At 44.3% G+C, this 20,000-nt stretch overlaps 1 protein-coding gene across 1 annotated transcript in view; it reads right to left on the reverse strand.

The window, feature by feature from the left end:
* Positions 1-7,710: 7,710 nt before the first annotated feature.
* LOC144773867 (tripeptidyl-peptidase 2-like) overlaps positions 7,711-20,000 on the reverse strand; it is a 457,098-nt gene continuing 444,808 nt past the window's right edge. The window contains exon 22 of the mRNA XM_078658951.1: positions 7,711-8,473. Within this exon, the coding sequence (XP_078515077.1) occupies positions 8,384-8,473 (90 nt within the window). The 3' untranslated portion in view covers positions 7,711-8,383. The remainder of the gene's footprint in view (positions 8,474-20,000) is intronic.

The following is a 20,000-nucleotide window of genomic DNA, read 5'->3' on the forward strand; positions in this document are numbered from 1 at the left end:
CTCTGTGGTTTGTGAAGGAGAGGCCTTTTCAGGAGCAGCTTTTCTCAGATTGATCAGACGAGGGCAGAGAGTGCAGCTGATTAGAACAGGTTTAGATGCTAAAATTCTAAGTTTATGCTTTGATTAATTAACTAGTTTTTGAAAGGATTTATTTGTCCTATGCACTTTTCTCTTTATGGGAGATTTTTGCCATACATTAATTATTAATTAGCCTTGCAAGACTCACTCTTTTCTTAGAAACTCTAAGTTTTGACTGACATTTTGCGCCACATTTTCTTTTCTACATGTGATGCTTATATGCAGACTGTAATATGTTCTGTATTCATGCTATTTTTCCTAATTTCCAAATTCTGTAACCTGATTGATATAGGGTCAGAAAAACTTCACTTTTCACTAAGAAAATAAAACCCTTCAAAATACTCACCAACTCTCTTTATTGGCTTAAATATTATTTGTATTTTGGATGTTTATGTAAAGTTTCCTGAATACATGTATACCAATACATGGTGGCAAGGGCCAAACACCTTTTCAGCGGTAAAATAGAGGTAGATGAGGTTTTGTATTGAGAAATTACTGTGAAATTACCGATGGATCCGTTTCTGGTAGCAAGAGGATGTCATTATTGATTAGTTTGGCGATTAAGGATTATTGATATCACCATCAACTATTCAACTAATGGATCATTGACCTTAGGAGGGAAGTCAAATAATTGCGCAAGTTAGATAAATGTCCAAGTCCTGATTCCTGTTCCAATGCTCAGAACCTGAAGACTGGCAAAGCAGTACAGGAAGGTCATGCAAGAAGGCGATTGCTGGAGTGGTGTGAGTATCAATAGGTTTGTGAAATGTTGTTACTGTGTTAGAAGGTATGGTATGCGTTGAAAAAATAGTAAGGGTTTTGACTGTTGGTGAAATTTTGCTCATTTGAATTGATGCTGCTATTGATTATATTGGTAATTTCATAGGACAGATGTTGTTTTTGCTTATTGATTATATGTTCTTAACATGAAGTTAGTGTCTTGTTTTATGTTGTCTGGAAACACAGATACAGTGATACTTGGAAATCCCGGGAAGCAATAGCGGGTGGTAAATGGAAGCCACACTGCAGTGAGGTTACTCGTCTGTTGGAATAACACTGAGAAGCTAGGTAGGGCTGGCAGTGTTAAATTAGGGACGATTTTCTGTGTAAAAGTGAGTGTGATTGATAGCAAAGGGTTCGCTGGTGAAACTTTGGTGTTATATCACCAAGAAAGGATAACACTGAAGGAGTAGCAGGTTCTTCTGAGCTAGAGCGAAGGGTAAGTAGAAGGGATTTACTTGCAGTGTTTGAAGAGGAAACAGAAGTTCTTACTTTGTGAAGAGTAAGCGGAATGCGTTACTTGCAGTAAAAATAAATCTATGCTTTATTTAGTAGAACAGACAGAGTAGCAAATGTTTTATGTTGTTATAAACAGAATTTTGATTAAGAAAACTCAGAAAAATACTGCAGTTGAGAGGGTCAGTAGTAGGAGTAAAACTGACTGAAATTGAGACTGACCGCATTGGAGAAAAAATATTGCATTGAACTATTGCAGAAATGAAAATGTTTGAAGGTTTAAAGAAACTGTGTGGAGGTAAAGTGAAAAATGTGTTTTTATTTGGTGATGCTACCAATTTGGGACAAACGTCATGTATGTGGGTTCACCAATGGTGCAAATTACTGAAAAAGACGGTCCTTTGAGGTTTCCAAAAGATGGTAGTTTTGAGTTGCAAATTATTGACAAATTAAGGGACGTGTTATGTGAAATAAAGACACCATCTAGAACTGCTCAATTTGAGGCTTTAAGCATGTGGGAAAAGACAGCAAGAGACAAAGCAAGTGGGGATAAAAAGGTAAAGCACCTGATGCAGGAGAAAGGAATTAATGATGACAAAAAGCTTTAAATAAATAATGATTCAGGGGATGAAATAATGGATGCATTGTTAAACAAGTGTCCGCCACTATGTGTTTCCCATTAAAAATACTGAAAATAGTGTGCCAACAAGTACTACAGTGGCTACTGCTTCTGTTAAACAGAGAAACACAGATTGAGAGAACTGTGCAGATATTTCCAATTGACCCATTACCTGTCGATTCAGCACTGACAGTAATACTTCCTGGTGTTACTGCTTCAAATGTGACTGATTCAGTCCAAAAATTGCAAACTGCAGATGCACAGATAATGTCTAGAAAAATTATGACTGTCCCAATTAATATGGTCCCTACTCAAAAGGTTCAGAAAGCTGCGGAAGGAGTGATTTTGTCAGTGTTTATTTCAGAAGCACAATGTAGATTACTGAACAGAAATGATCCCAGACAGTCCCGGCACTGAAAGGTGGGGAAAAGGGGCCTTTACAACATCTGCAGCCCAGGATAAAATGAATATATTTGAAAATGGAATTTTTCAAACCTGCTTTGAGGAAGCAGCAGTGATTAAAAAGATAGAGAGCAAAGGGGAACAAATTAACCCAGACCCTGAAAAAGAGAGACAGCTTAATGTTTTAAAATCAACATTTGAACATGAAGAAATTAACAGTCCCTGCTGTTTAAATCATGCCAGCAAAGGATGTTGATTGGGTACAGATTAAAAGAACACAGGATGGAAGTATAGGTGTTTTGGTCTGTGCAAATTCAGGTATGGATGTTGTACTGCTGGAAAAGGGGTCCTTTTGCCATCTTTATACCAGATTTGAGCATTGGAAGAAGAAATGTAAATTTAAACATGATGCACAAAAACAGAGAAATGCAGTTGCCAAATATTCCAGTTGAGCAAATGCAAATGTCAGTTCAGAAACCGGTACCAAGGGCAGGAATTTGCAAGCACAGATGGTCCCACAAAATAAGGAAAATGCTAAAATGAATTTAAATAAGTTGTCCAGAGCAAATGTGAATTATTTCCAGAGACAAAATCAGAACCCAGTTCAACAGGTTGCTGTCTGTGAAAATGAGAGTTTTAACCCTCACAATTCTGAATATACCAAGTCCATTGTGATAGCAGTGGAAGGTCCAGACTTAGTTGTAGGAGTTTTAAACAAAGAAATTACAAACCAAGTTTTAGAAGAAACTGCACCAAAAATAGGCTAATTTGAGGAAATTTGCCAAATTGTTGTTTGGGACTCAGGCCTAGCAGGATAACAATTGTTTTGCAAATTAAACAGCACAAATTACTGTACACCAGATAATGTTCATTTTCAGATTCCTGATGAGAATGTACATTTTATAATGGCCCAACAAGAGACAGTTGTAGCATCGTTTTCAGAAGACAGTTGAAAAATTACCTTCTGATTTGTAAGAAATAATAAACAAAGAAATAAGAGAATTCACAGAGAAGGATGCCAGATTAATGAAAATGTCTTAATTTTTCCATGTTGTCCCATGGTACCGAATCCAGACAATATATTTTTTCACATTCCATGGCTGAAGAATGGCTTACTGTTATTGATTTTTGTCAAGTTCATGTCACAGTGCCATTGCATGAGAATAGTCAGGAGTACTGCCAAAAAGAAAATGAATGCCTGGGACACAAAATTGGAAAGGGAGGTAGAAAGGTGACACCAGAGAGAGAGGAAATAATTCACCAGATGAATCCACCTCAAATTCAGTAAGAAGTCAGGACATTTTTGGGAATGGTTAGCTGCTGTAGAGAGTGGTTACTAAACCTTTCCCTGGTGGCTAAACCTTTACTGAGGTTGATACACAAGGATGTGTCTGATCCGCTTCCATTGCACAACAATTGCACCAAAGCATTCCTAGAGTTGAAAGAGAAAAAATGTTGCGCCCCAGCACTAGGAATGAAAATTTATTTTGAAAGAAAATACACTGATTTGCAGTGAGAGGGAGGGCTGCGCTCTCTCAGTGCCTATTCAAATACTTGAATGTTTTCAAAGGTCTGTGATGTATTTTCCAATGACCTTTGACCCGAACTTCACAGAAATGTCAGCAAATGAATTGGTTTGTGATAAAACTGAATAGGAGTGTCTTAATGCCATGAAAATAAGCATAAAGCCAAGATCAGACTTTTAAGGATGAACGTCTGATTCAGCCCAACAATGTCCATTTTGTAGATGGCCCATGTTTGAAAGATAACAACGACAGATTAAAAGCAGCACATGCTGTGCTCCTTATGCATTATGTGATCAAAGCTTCATGGCTTTCAGTAGTTACCTAGGCCCAAAATTCGAAATTGATTGCTCTTACAATAACATGCAGTGTACCTGCTCAATTGGGAGTCACTATTGACATGGGAGAGCGAAATGCTAATTCAGTTGCACAAAGTTGTGTTCTGTTAGCATATACATTCAATGGAATCTTCAAAGGTGAATTAAAAGAGCCTCAAGAAAATGTTTCAGAAGCAGAACAACAGGGTTGTATCAGAACTGTTTTTGAGAAAAGTGACAACTGCATAGTGGCAAATGTGTTATTGCAAAACTGATGCCCAGGTATAGATTGCCAGTTTCATAGTGAGATCTCAAAGATAATGAGTGCAGAACAACAGATAGAAAAGGAATGGATTGTAGCTATCTGCCTGAAGTTTCAAGAATAATAAAGCAACACAAAGGCAGCACAGGGTTACCTTTTGCGAAAGACTGTTTCAGCATCACCGAAGTGGCTTGAAAATGCATATGCAAATATACTTGTGGAAAACACTGATGAGAACACTAGCCATTGCATTGAAGGTCTGTTTGATGTAGAGTGTGCAGTTTCTCCCCAGATTGCAGCAGCTACACAAGATCTGCATAATGGATGGTGCAACGACTTTGATCTGAGAGATGCTGTGCTGAAACATCTGAATCTGATCAAAGTGAAAATAACAGTGAAAGGCTTAGGTTGAAAAAAAGTACAAAAGATTGATGGTGCTCTGTCAGAGTTTCTCAGCACCTAAGTGGTTACATCTGCATGGAAAAAGTACAGAATGCCACACTGTATGAGCCATACTGATGGCAAGCTGATGACAAAGAGCAAAGAAATGCTGAAACTGTCCTGTTGAATTTTCCTTTTATTATTTTAGTTACTTATTTTAGAGAAGACTAACAGTTCCATGAAGCTACTTACAGAACTCTACACTAAACATTTGAGCTTGGCTATATATGATCTGATTACAGACAAGACTTGTGTTTGCCTTAGAAATAGAAGTAAACGTGTTATATGCTCAGCTTTTGCAATAAAAAGTCACCTGTGAAATTAAATAAGTGTGATGATTTACAAATTATTTGAGGTATTATGATTTGAGATCATCAAAAGGGTGGATTGATGGCGCTCAGATTTCACCGGGAGTCAGGCATTGCTTTATTTTTGGTGCTTCAGACAGACTGCATTTAAATTGACATGCACATTTTGGTACAAGTGGAAACACACGGCATTTGAGACATGAAATGAGTCCTAGTCAGTCTGAAATGCTTGTGCTGAAGTAACATGTGATTTTTCAGTGTAGGTAAAAACTTGTTATTTCAGTGTTTTTTTTTTTAGCTTTAAAGATAATTATTGAATGTGCTCTCTTCCCAGCTCTTTTTCTTTTAATCTACACCCCTGTTCCTGTCGTAAGAGACTTTGGCTTTGTTGCATATTTAGACTATGTATATTCAGTTCATAACACATCTTTTTCTAATGTGTGTTAATTAACCATGCACCATCACTACATGGGGGCAAAACGCTTTTTGCATGAAAAGCTATCCAAAACATTAGAGCATGTTGCTATGAGTATGTATTAACTGTGTGCGCTTTGAAAATTTACACTAGGGCATGTTTTATGCTATGTTGTACATTGCACATTTTTTGCATGTTGTGCACAAATAAGAAAAGCTGCTTTAAACTAATAGCTTTTGCTATGTAATCATTTATACAGGTGTTAGTATGGGAGAGGTAAACAGAATGGGTTTATTTACATAAAATTAATACTCTTTTTATGTTCGTTTTTGTTTACGGGCCCACCATTAAATGGCTGCCTAAGAATCCAGCATGGCTGAGAATCGTGATGAAAAACGCATGGGCAGGACTGCCAAGTGCCTCAAGACACGAAGGAGTCAAGGCCACTGAACTGTACATTCTTGTTACCCTGCCAATGTATCAGTGTTGTGGAATGTGTCCTTCCTGCGTGCGATGTGACAGGAAGGAAGAAATAGACAAACATTTTTTCTAGCAAATGTTGCTAAAACATATAATTGTATTACTCATTAACGCTTCATTTGTTAAAACCGGTATGGTTTGGAATATGCAATGAGAACAGAATGGGGAGACCCTCATGCCATCTATGCTAACCAATCAGGTACAAGCATTACTGAAAACTTGTATCATTATTAGTATAGTCAGCCAAGAATGAAAGTATAAATAATGCCTCTTAGAGGGCGTGCTGGCTTCTCTTTAAGCCTTGGGCCTTAGTCTGTGAGGGAGGAGAGGAGAAGAGGCAGATGAGATCAGACATCACATGGGTTAGGTATAAGAAATGTCGCGGGTGCAGCCTGGGAGGAGATTGTGTCCGAGGAGAGGTGGGGGTTCTTGCTCATATTTTTCAGAGAAGTCCTTGCACGTCATATTTTTGGCAAGGCAGATCACATTCCTCTGTGGTCTGTGAAGGAGGGGCCTTTTCAGGAGCAGCCTCTCAGAACAGATTTAGATGCTAAAATTCTAAGTTTATGCTTTGAATAATGAACTATTGAAAGGATTCATTTGTCTTATGCATTTATTTCTCTTTATGGGAGTTTTTTGCCATTTATTAATTATCCTTGCAAGACTCACTCTTTTCTTAGAATCTCTTTAAGAGTTTTGACTGACATTTTGCGCCAAATATTCTTTTCTACATGTACTGCTTATATGCAGACTATAATATGTTCTGTATTAATGCTATTTTTCCTAATTTCCAAATTCTGTAACCGGATTGACATTTGACTAATGACTAAAGGGTCGGAAAAACTTCACTTTCAACTAAGAAAATAAAATCCTTTAAAATACTCACCAACTCTCTTTATTGGCCTAAATATTATTTGTATTTTTGATTTTTCATGTTTATGTAAAGTCGCCTAAAGGTAATACATCGTGTCGAGGGCCAAACACCTTTTCAGCGGTTAAATAGAGATAGATGAGATTTTGTGCATGATCTCCGATTTGGACCTTTCTTTTGAACAAGTAAATGTGTTTCACTCCACGTGAATGTGGTACAGGCTACACAGTTTATTTTTACATAAGTATGGTTGTTTCTTTTTCTAAACAGTCCTGCTGAAATTGGAGTACTGTTTTCATGGGACTCAACAGTGCTACAGTGTTGTAATGATCCAAAGAACATGCCCATTTTGCGCAATACACAGCATCCATTGTCATTTACTATGATGTGCCACTCTTCAAGATGATTTGTGGAACTATCCTCCAACGGAGAGATGATAGGTTTATGGGAAGTGAAGGTCTACGTCTTTCTGGAGCCTGAAATGTGTAATTGAGAGATCTGGAAATAACGGTAGCAATATACTCTAGGAATACAATAATTAAATCTAAGATATAATACACAAACAAAATATTATCAGTATAACCAACATTTCAGAAGGCATACTCCACTCTTACACCAGTCATACTACATGTTCTGAAACACACTAAACCAAATAAAACAGTTTACTGGTAACAATCACTTACTTCATACACTTTGAAAAAGTAAAAATAACTTTATGGCTTTTCAATATTCAGTTTATTAATTATATAAAAGAAATGTTTAAGGTATCAGAGTGCATTTAATTTATTAGCACATTTATTGTATTTTCCATCAGTTATGTAAAAACAATGTCCTCTAACTTTACAATACCTGATTAAGAAGAGTTATACTGTATACCTGCATTTGTAAAAGTATAATAACCTTAGTAACTTTAAATAGGTGTATTTAAAATGATTAACCTGAAATAAATCTCAGGTCAAGATTTATAAAAGCACATAGGCTTCAATGACTGAAAATACTGAACACAGATTTCTCGATTGATGAATTCAAAATGTAAACAATAATGCAGATAACAGCATTTCATTGCTTTTTTCCTAATAAATAAATTATGCTCGCTACTGTTGACATAGCTTACATTAAGGCTTTTACATAATTGTAATATAAAACAAGTTGAAGCTCTCTGGCATGTAAAATTCAGAACTTTCATAGGTTTGAAGTTAAAAGTTACAGTAATCAATCTACAATACATGCAAGTATATCTCTCCACCATAGTTTTAACAAGTCAGACCAGACCCCTTTGCAAACCCTGATAAATACGGCACAATTTAATAACCAGTTTCCTTCAATGAATCTAAACATGCTTTATAAAAAAAAAGTAAAAAACCAAAACGTTTTTCTTTCTGTTTTATAACTTCAGCATAAAAATGTTTTAGTTATGGCATATTTAGACGTTTAGAAAATACAGTAATCCGGAGGGTACATCACTGGAAGCCAATTTTCAGAAAATGATGCGCAGTGAGACCACCCAAGATATTTCATAACCTGTATGAAAAGAAAAACATAAATTAAACTTAATTACCAGAAGTTTTACTTCTCATACATCTAGATTCACACACTAGGGTTCCCAAAGAATTTGGAGATAGTAGTAATCAAAAACTGGTGGATTTTGTTATTTTCTACCAAAATAAATCTGAAATTTGAACATTTCATTTCTCTGCTCTTAAAAATCAGCAGTACTGCTTCCAATTTTGACCTACTAGCAACCAAGCCTTATACTTTGATGAGACTATATGACTAGTAAAATAATTGATAGTCAGACAGATGTTAAGTTTTGGGGGTAGAACAAGTCCCTGTGAGGAAATATTCAGAACTACAAACGTTGGTCAAGACAAAGGAAGGAGCTTGAACCAAAGGGGGAAAAAAGGGAAGGAGAAAAAAGAAAGGATGGACTCACAGGCATATTAATTGCTATATAAATAGATACATAAATGGCCATAGGCACTATAGCAGTGAAGCACAAGTTACTACTTGTGTAACGATATATCTGTAAGAGACATTAGTTAGTGATAGATTCCTTACCTTAGAATAGATTCCTGACCTTTGAATATCCCCAGGCGTCAGACTGGATCCGGAATATTTTTGCGTAGCAGTACCCTTGCGCGTCGGTAGGCGTCGTCTGCGGCTCCGCGTGCGTCGTGGGCGCCGTGATGACGTCGTCAGAGTACTTAGACGCCGCCTCCGCGTGCTGACGTCAGTTCTTAGACACAGCTTTTCTGCGCAAGAAGCGCTGAGCCATGTTAACCACTTGGATGCTAATGACAAGGGTAACTCGTCATGGAGTTTCCATTGATTTCAATGGAATTTACATGGACTCCAGGGACATGCCATAGCATCCAAGTGGTTTAAAAACCAACACTGGTGCCATTGAAACTAGGGCCCTGAAGGGGATGACCTTAACCCTAGATATCGGTTCGCAGAACAGGGAGGATGGGTGAGTCGGTAAAGAATCTATCACTAACTAATGTCTCTTACAGATATATCGTTACACAAGTAGTAACTCGTGCATCTGAAAGAGACACGTTAGTGATAGATTCCTTACCTTAGAATAGATACCCCAGCAATACCAACCCAGGTGGTGGGTCTGCGAAATAATAATCACACCAGAAAGTCCTGGAGGACGGAACGGCCACAGAAGCCATCCCTCCGGACTTGGCTGTCCAGGCAGTAGTGTCTTGCAAACGTGTGCAGCGATGCCCACGTAGCTGCCTGACAGATGTCTTGTAAGGGCACTCCCCGACCCAGGGCGGTTGTAGTCGCCGTGGCTCGGGTGGAATGAGCCCGCAATCCAACAGGGGGCTCCTTTTTAGCCAAGGAGTAACATGCCTGGATACACAAGATGATCCACCGGGAGATGGTCTGCTTGTGTACCGCTTTTCCCTTCTTAGCGCCCACGTAACCAACAAAGAGTTGGTCATCCACCCGGAACTGGCGTGTGTGATCCAAGTAGAATGAGAGCGCACGTTTTGGGTCCAGACGGTGGAGCCGCTCTTCCTCTTTAGAGGGATGCGGTGGTGGGAAGAAGGTTGGCAAGGTGATAGGCTGCCCGATGTGGAAGGCTGTGACAACCTTGGGCAGGAAAGATGGCTTAGTACGCAACACCACTTTGTGCGGATGGACAGAAAGGAAAGGTGGAGTACAAGAAAGGGCCTGGAGCTAACTCACTCTCCTGGCAGAGGTGATGGCAACCAGGAAAGCAGTCTTCAGAGTAAGAAGGCGGAGAGGACAGTTGTGAAGTGACTCAAAGGGAGCGCACATCAGAAACGTAAGAACCAGGTTCAAGTCTCACTGAGGCATCACAAACGGAACAGGAGGGAAAGTGTGTGTGATGCCCTTTAGAAGTCTATTTACAATAGGGGACTTGAACAAAGAAGGTTGATCAGGCAGCCTCAGAAAGGCTGAAAGGGCAGAAAGGTAGCCCTTGATAGTGCCCAGAGCAGAGCCCTGCTGGGCAAGAGAAAGAAGGAAGAGAAGAAACTCAGAGAGAGGGGCAGCAAGAGGATCCACAGCCTTTGCTGTGCACCATGCCACAAATCTGTTCCACCTGCAGGAGTATACCGACTTTGTGGAGGGACGCCTGGCTGCCAGAATAACGTTACAGACTTCAGGAGGCAAGTCAAATGGCCTCAACTGTTGCCGCTCAACCTCCAAGCATGGAGGTGGAGACTGGACAGGTTCGGGTGGAGGACCGTCCCCTGCTGCTGCGACAGAAGGTTCTCCTGAAGAGGCAGACAAACCAGGGGATCGACTGACATACTGAGTAGCTCTGGATACCAGTACCTTCGTGCCCAGTCCGGAGCCACAAGGATGACTTGTGCCCGGTCGCGCTTGATCTTCTTCAGCACTCTGGGCAGAAGTGGTATAGGCGGAAAGGCGTACAATAGACCGCAACTCCACTCGAAACGAAAAGCGTCTCCGAGCGAGTGCCGCCTTGGAAATTCCAACGCGCAGAACTGATGACATTGCGCGTTCTCGTCGGTGGCGAATAGATCTAACCAAGGCTCTCAGCATCGCTGAAAGCGGCCTTTTGCCACGTCCGAGTTCAGACGCCATTCGTGATCCATCATGCACCGACGGCTGAGCTCGTCCGCCCTGGCGTTCAGAGAACCTGCCAGGTGTTGAGCCACCAGGGTCACGCCCTGGCGTTCCAGCCATTGCCAGAGGCGTAGAGCCTCCTGGCAAAGGGTCCACGACCCCACCCGCCCTGTTTGTTGCAGTACCACATGGCGGTGGTGTTGTCCGTGAACACCTGCACTACACTCCACCGGACAGAGGGGAGGAATGCCTTCAGTGCTAGACGAATCGCCCGCAACTCCAACAGGTTGATGTGGAGCCGGGCCTCCGCCGGAGACCAGAGGCCTCTGATCTCCGCCTCTCCCATGTGGCCTCCGCAGCCCTGGAGGGACGCGTCCGTCACAACTACGTGCTCCGGTTGGGGAAGGGAGAGAGATCTGCCGCTGACCCAATCGCGGTCCGTGAGTCACCACTGCAGCTGTCTCGCAGTGCCCTCTGAGATCAGGACGTGGTCGGACAGGTTGCCCTGATGCTGGGCCCACTGAAACTTCAGGTCCCACTGCAGAGCCCGCATCCGCCACCTGGCGTGATGCACCAGTAGGATGCAGGAGGCCATCAACCCCAGAAGCCGCAGCGTCAACCTGACCGAGACCCGGGATAACGGCTGAAAGATGGGAATCAGAGCCTGAATATCCCGGACCCGCTGTTCGGGTGGATAGACCCGAAACCGCGCCGAGTCGAGAACCGCTCCGATGAAGAGGAGCTTCTGAGAGGGGCACAGGTGTGACTTCGGCACACTGATGGAGAACCCCAGCTGGTGCAGGAGATCTGCCGTAGTCTGGAGGTGGCTGACAACTGTCTGGGGCGAGCCCGCCTTCAACAACCAGTCATCGAGGTAGGGGAAGACTGAAACCCTTAACCTACGCAGATGAGCTGCGACCACCGCCATCACCTTTGTGAACACCCGTGGGGCGCTGGTAAGGCCGAAGGGGAGCACGGTATACTGAAAGTGCTCGTGGCCAACCGTGAACCGCAGGTAGCGCCGGTGGGCCGGCAGGACGGGGATGTGGAAATAAGCGTCCAGCAAGTCCAATGCTACCATCCAGTCTCCTGGGTCCAGGGCAGCTAAGACCTGAGCCAGTGTCAGCATTTTGAACTTCTCCTTCCGGAGGAAGCCGTTGACGTTCTGTAGGTCTGAGATAGGGCGTATCCCTGCCCCCACTGGCGTCACATGGGCCTGAAAGCACGGACTAGGAGGGTTTTGAGGCGGATGCTGCGGGGGAAGGTGTGGACTGACCTCGCCGTTGTCCCTGACCGCCACCACGGCAGTTTTCACGGCCGCCACCGCGTTGGGTATTACCCTGCGGAGCGTGGCTGGCAGCACGTGTGGGCACACCCCTTCCGTGGCCACGAAAGGAATGAAAGGCAGCCGATTGCTGGCGCGGGGCCGAGAGGCCCAAGGACTTGGCCGTAACCCTGGAGTCCTTAAAGCGCTCAAGCTCATGGTCTGCCTTGTCGCCAAAAAGGCGACGGCCATCAAACGGCATGTGCATCAGTGTGTTTTGGACATCGGCCGAAAAGTTGGCGGACCTCAACCAGGCGTGACGTCTGACCGCCACTGTCGTTGCCATCGCTCTACCAAGTGAGTCGGTGGTATCCAGCCCACACCGGATAGAATATTTGGCTGCATCCCGGCCCTCAACAAGGGCTTGGCCGAGTTTGGCCCGTACCTGCAACGGACACTCTGGCAGCACTTCCGCAACTGTATCCCACAGAGAGTGGGTGTAGCGGCCCAAGAGGCATGCGGTGTTGGAAGACCGCAGTCCCAGACTAAGGGATGAGAAGATCTTTTTACCATACTGCTCATACCTCTTGGATTCCCTGTCCGGCGGAGACGACGGGAACGCGGTCTGGGAATTGGAGGCCTGGATAACCAGGCTCTCGGGGGTGGGGTGGGTGGACAGGAAACATGGGTCGCCCTGGGCCGGGCGGTGGCGTCTGGCCACGTTCCTATCTACGGGCAAACCCGTAGCGGGCTTGGACCAAGTGCCCAAAAGAACGTTGGTTAAGGCCTCATTAAACGGCAGCAGAGGCTCGGCTGAGCATGACTGCGGCTTAAGGACTTCGGTGAGGAGGTTAGTCCTCACGGCCGCGACGGGGAGCTCAAGGCCCAAGGCCTTGGCCGCCCTCATCAACACCACACTATAGGTTGCCCCCTCCTCCATAGCCACGGTAGGAGGCGAGACAAAGCCAGTGTCAGGCGAAGTGTCTATACCACTGGCCTCCCCAAGTTCACCTGCCCAGTCCTCTTGAAACTGGCATTCACATGCCAGAGGGTCCTCAGACCCCTCCCAATCCTCCTCATCACTCATCTCCTGGTACTCAGGGTTAGGAAAAGATGGGGCCGGTTCATGGAAAATGAATTCCCCGAACGGCGTTATATGCGGCACCCACCGGCGCCGGAACTGGGTCGAGGGAGGCGTCGGGGACAGCGCCGCCCGAGGACGGCGCCGGAGGTGACACCTGAGGGGTCGGCGCCGGGGAGGTTGTCAAATCCACCGGCGACGACCCAGATCCGGAACCGGATCCAGCGGGGCCCTGCGGCGCCGGGCCCGAAGGCGCCGGCGGCGTCGGAGCCGAAGCACCCGACGGCGTCGGGGCTGAAGCCCCCGACCCGCTAGGACCCCCAGACGGGACCGCTGGGCCTGAAGGCGCCGCGGAGCCCGTCGGAGGAGAGAGAGACCTCATGGCCATGAGGAACCGCTCGATCTCCTCCGGCGTCGCGTTAGGCCCAGGGACCGTAGGGTATGAAGCCGGACGCGGCGCCTGCGATCCCGACGGGGCCGCGGGGGCGGTGCCACCTGAACCCCTGGCCGCGTCACGCGAGCGTCGGGGGAGTCGGAAGAGCGATGACGTCTCTTCGACTTCTTGTGCTTACCTGACGACTTCGACCCTGAGGAGTGATGTCGACTCCCGGAGCTATGATGGCTCCGCTCCCGCGACCGGTCCCTCGACCTCCGTCCGGACCGGGACCTCTCTTGGCGCGGGGCCGACTGCCGGAGTTTGAGTCGCTTACGGGACCGCTCCCGTCTAGCCTTCGAAGTCAGGGCCCGGCAGTCGGAACAGGTCTTGTCGTCGTGGTCGACGCAGAGACAGTGGAGACACCGACAGTGAGGGTCCGTGACCGACATCAGCCGGTCGCAATCCTCACAGGGTTTAAAACCAGGCATCCCTACCGGCACCGTTTCGGAGTCGAAGACTCGAAAAAGGAGATCAAAAGATCAAAAAGGTTTAGTCAAAAAGTGACTAAGGTACCACTTTTTCCGGATCTGCGCTGCTGGCGCGGAAAAAAGAAGAACTGACATCAGCACGCGGAGGCAGCGTCTAAGTACTCCGATGACATCATCACGGCGCCCACGACGCAGACGACGGACGCGGAGCCGCAGACGACGCCTACCGACGCGCAAGGGTACTGCTACGCAAAATATTTCCGGATCCAGTCTGACGCCTGGGGATATTCTAAGGTAAGGAATCTATTCTAAGGTAAGGAATCTATCACTAACGTGTCTCTTTCAGATACACTTGCTACCCAGAGGTAAAATGTGTTACTGATAGAATACAAATGAGTGAGCCTCATTGTCAAACAGAATAAACAAAAAAGGTCAAAACAAAACCCCATTTCATTCCCTCATACAAATTCAAAGCGACATACAAATTGAGATTGCAATGTGGAATACCCATGAACTTTTTAGGAAGTCATTTGAAAGTACAGAACATAGAGTTTAAAAATCGAGGTTCCGAGGGGGAACATGGTGGCAGGCTGACACCGGTTGCGCGAGCTCCCGGACCAAGCAGTGAAAGAACTGGAAAGGCAGCTCTGAAATAATGGTTTAAACAAGAAGAAAGAACGGCAAATCAAGAGGAGAAAAGCTTACTTACCGATTAGGACCACTGGACTACATGGGATTCGATGCGGTGCAGCAGCGGGTGATCAGGAGGCGCGCGGCAGCTTCCTGGCAGAGAACGGGTGCAGCAGCGGTGCTTCTCGGGTTCCTCCGGACAGTGGAAGCACAAGTCGGCAGCATACGGAGGTTAGGCACAGTCGAGGCAGTGTGGGGCAGCAAATCAAGAGGAGGAATAGGGAAGGTCACACTATGTATATTCAAAGAGAGCTTGTCGGCAGATCGACCTTTTCTCTGAGAAAGTCCTCAGACTGCATTGAGGTCAATGGAAATGGAACCCCCCGCCTAAGGTACCTCGGGAAGAATGTTTGAAAGGTGGGGGGTGATGCGAGTGGAGTAAACATACTGGGCTTTGGGGAGAGCGTCCCTGTCAGTGCACCAGCAGGAAAAGGAGCCCCGGTCAGGAGCCGGAGCCAGTATTAATTGAGGTCAGCACTTGAGGAAAGAAGTAAAAGCAGGAGAATGGGGTAGCAGGCTATTCGGCAGGTTGTTGGGGTCCTCCCCAAAAATAAAAATAAGGTGGTGAAGGCAGGGGGGGAAACTCAAACGTTGTGCACTAAAGAGGTACGATCTTTAGGAAAACGTTTACCGCCCCTCAGCTCCTATTTTAAGATAATGGAGCAGGTGACCAACTCACAGGGAGTAAGGAGTAAGGTGGAGGATAAGGTAACCCAGATTACTCAGTCTGCACCACTTCCTCTGGAAAATCGCTTCTTTATCTTGGCTGGGGAACCTCACATTGGGTCTGGGAGTAGTACAAACTTAAGTCCAAGCCTGGATTTAAACCTGATACCAAGCATTAACCAGAGGCTCCCCAGGACAATGGTGATGTATTCACTACAGAGGATACAATTCTAAGAGAAAATAGCCTTCAAGCTATAGAAGGAACCAGGAAAAAACGATCTTGAGTTTGCAGCAGGATATCTTTTCGAAATTTGAAATATCAGAGAGCAATCAAAGATATTCAAGAAAAGTGTGAGGTCCTGGAAGAAAAATTAGATGACATTGTCCAACGTACTGGAATTTTGGAAGGGGAGGTTCGGGCATTGTCAATGACGGTGTCATAGAACTCCAGAGATATAGAAGATCTGAAATTACAGAATAAATCTTTGAAGGAAGACTTGGAGAGGCTCAAAACGCAGTCTAGACACAACAACTTGAGAGTCCTCAACATCCCGGAGGGCTCTGAAAATGGGGATATTAAGTCCTTTATTTGCAAGCTATTTAGAGAAGGAGTTTTGCACGATAGACATGACTTAGATCTTGAGAAAGAGATTCAGAGTCCATAGAGACCCTTTGAAGTTTAATCCCGCCAGGAAGACACCCAGGAAAATTCTGATTAACTATCTAACTTATGCCGTTAAAGAGTTGGTGTTGGGTCAATTCCTGAAAGAGGGCTCTCTGAAATTTGGTGATTCTAACTACCAAATAAGATCTGACTTAGGCAAAAGAACCGCTCAGAGGCACTGGGAGCTGGGTACTACGATGAATGAATTAAGCAGTAGAGGTGCCCATGTTCAAATGAAATTCCCAGCAATGCTCAAAAGTATGTGGCGATACAAGATGTTTAATTTTACTAGCTCAGGGGAGGTTGATACTTTCCTAGCGCAGATGGATGGATAACCCTTAGTGCCAAACACACATAAGCGGTCCTATGCCGGAGGAAATTGAGTAGGGGTGAATCAAGGAACTACTATAAGCAGTAAAGCTGACTTTTCTTTTCAAACCTTTAAACATATGTATTTATCACTATTTGGGAAGGGGGGGGTCACAAATGGCCGGTTATATCGCCCAGGGAGGAACGAGGGGGTGTCCCAGGGGGGTGAGGGATCACAGGGTGTAGGGAGCATAGGGAAAAAATAAAATAAAATGTTCCTCTTTTTACTACTCTCCAATTCAATTGAGACTATGGGCTCCGTTTATTTGGGAAGATTGACCAAGGGTCTATGTTTAAGAAAGTGAAGAAAATGAAGAAGCCTAATAGAAACAGAGGTTGGGAGTTCAAGAATGGATAGGTTAAATTTACTAAATCTCCTAACCTGGAATGTTAATGGTATGAGAGATAAGAGGAAAATGGCCCGGGTGACAGAATATCTTAAAAACAATGAGGCACAAATTATACTGCTGCAAGAGTCCCATCTGTAAAGGAGGGAGTGTAGTTTATGATTTAACAAGTTGCAGTGGGTCCAGGAGGTAGTGTGTTCAGACCAGAGAGGAAATACCAGAGGAGTGGCTTTCATTATTAGAGATAATTCTGGAATAAGATTAGTTAAATACGAATCTGATTTTTCAGGCAGATGGTTAGTGGCCACACTTTTGATCCAAGGTGGACCAATTGTCTGTGCAGTATACTAAGGAGTTAGTTCGGACCTCGAGAGTTAGATATATCAGCCCTCCTATAATATTCTCTAGATTGAAAAGTATGATAACAGGATTTAATCTGGTAGATGTTTGGCGCAATAAGATGGGGGTTGTAAGGGATTTTACCTTTTGTAGTAAAAAGTACCCTCATCATTCTCAGATTGACTACTTTATGGTAGACAGGAGTTATAGGAGGATGTGGAGGCGGTATCCCATGTGCTGGCGGTGTTGTCAGATCATTCCTCGGTGGCCCGATCGCTAAGGTTAAATCAAAAGGTGGGGCAGAGAAGGTGGACATTGGATAGGACTATCCTATTAGACAAGGAGGTAGTATTAAACTTAGTGGAAAGAAAGGTGGACTTTTTTCAGTTTAATGAGGGTTCTGTAAAAAGCAGAATAGTTTGAGATGCGTTCAATGCATATATAAGGGGAATACTTAGTTCAATAATAGTCGGTAAAAAACAGCTGGTAAAACAGGAAGATGAGAATAGAATAAGGGGAATCAAGGCCAGAGAAAGTGAGCTTCAGAAGGCTTCGATGGAAGGTTCAGACAGAGTATTGGAGGGGTTGCAGGCTAAATATCAGGCGCAGGTGAACAAGAGGATACTAAACAAGTGGAAAGTGAGCAAGCTCAAACATTTCGCATATGGGGAAAGGTGCACCTCACTGCTAGCTCGGAAGGCTAAAACGGATAGGGCTAGGAATTCAATACAGAGCTTGATTAGTAGAGAGTCAGGGGAATCACTGTATTCGAATGTAGATATAGGTGGGGAAGCCTGAAGCTATTTCAGTAACCTCTATAGTGAAGATTTGTAACCCAGGCGGAAAGCATAGAGACATGGTTAAGGAAGACCGACCTTCCCAAACTCTTAAATGAACAGAAGAGAGTGCTAGAGTGTGAGATTACTGAAGAGGAGATTAGGGCACAGTGTAGAAGGATGGCAAGAGGTAAGGCAGCCGGGCCAAATGGGCTTCCAGTTGAGATTTATATCCATAGACAAAATAGCCCCAGTCTTAAAAGATGTATTCAATGAAATATATATTAATGGGGAAAGGGTTCCAAGTTCCTGGTCGGATACCACAATAACTATGATATTGAAACCGAATAAAGACCCACAGGGAGTGGATTCGTATAGACTGATATCTCTTTTAAACTCAGACTATAAGATCTTCTCAGGATTGTTGCATCAAGAGTGGCAAAGGTAATAAAGGTAGTTATCCACTCGGACCAAAAAGGTTTTATCCCTGGGAGACAGCTAAACGATCTTACGTTTTTGATGATGGGGGTTATAGATCTGCCAGAGGTCCAGAATTTACCCTTGCCCATAGCAGTAGTGGATGCATCCAAGACTTTTGATCAAGTGCATTGGGCATATTTATGGGAAACGTAGAGTAGCTTTGGCTTCTCGCAGAATATGGTTAGGGCTGTACAAAATCTGTATTATCTTCCAAGAGCTAAGGTACTGGTTAACGGTGAATTGTCAGACTGGTTTGCTATTTCAAGGGGCACCAGAGGCAAGGTTGTCCCCTGTCCCCTATCCTTTTCAATCTGTATATAGAGCCTTTTGCTAATTTGATCAGGGAAGATCATACCCTTTAAGGGCGGGGGTTTAAAGCTAAACTAGCTCTACATGCAGATGATCTGATCCTATATACTATTAATCTGCATGATGCTATCACTAATCTGATGGAGAAGGCAGAGAGTTTTGGTCTAATCTCAGGATATAAGGTCAATGAGGAACAAAATGAAATAATGGAGTGGAATCAGTGTATGAGGAGTCTGGGGGCCATAACTCAAATGAGCTATCTAGGAGTATTGATAACACAGAAATGATAAGATATCCCCAAAACAAACTGGAAGAAAATCAGTCAGGAGATAGCTAATCTGTTGGTAAAATGGGCCAACCTACCTCTAAACATCTATGGTCGGGTGAATCTTATAAAAATGATTATCCTCCCCAAAATTACTTTCCTTTGCAACGCAGTTCCTTTGACTTTTCAGAAAGAGGATATAGCCAAGATACAGGGGAAAATCTGGAGTTTTATATGGGCCTCAAAGGGTCCGAGGATAGCTTGAAAAAAGATGAGGAGGAGGCTGGAGGCTTGGCGTTCCCTGATCTACTGGTGTATTGTTATGCTTTCCACTTTAAGAATTGTTGTATGCTCGCAAATAAGGTAGATGAGTCATCCATAGGCCTGCTGTTTGAAGCAATGTTGGCGGATGTTCCTCAGGGTCAGCATCACTTCCTTATTAAATACGGAAATCAGAATGTTTTTAAAAAAGTGAGGTTAAAGATTCTGAGGTCTGCCTTAAGAGCATGGGTTTATCTGCGGAAAAGGTGGGGTGTTCCATATTACTCAACACGAGCTCCAATTTGGGAATCCCCAGGTACCCCGGAATGTTTTAGAGATCAACTTAGCCTCTAAAACAGGGGGGGGGCTAGACTTCGGGGCAGACCTTAAAGCAGGTTCAAGCCTAGTGAGCTGGGAAGTGCTAAGCAACTGTACCGGGGAACACCTGACGAGATTTAAGTATTATCAATTATGTTCATGGTGGGCAACACAGGACTGGGTAGGAGAGGAAGATGATTCAGAGCTGGACCAGATAATGAGAACTGATCGATGGGTAAAGGAAGTCTTGTATTGGTATTGGGTTTTCTTGGAGGCGGATGAGA

This window comes from Lissotriton helveticus, chromosome 8 (assembly GCF_964261635.1).
Source record: "Lissotriton helveticus chromosome 8, aLisHel1.1, whole genome shotgun sequence".
Lineage (NCBI taxonomy): Eukaryota > Metazoa > Chordata > Amphibia > Caudata > Salamandridae > Lissotriton > Lissotriton helveticus.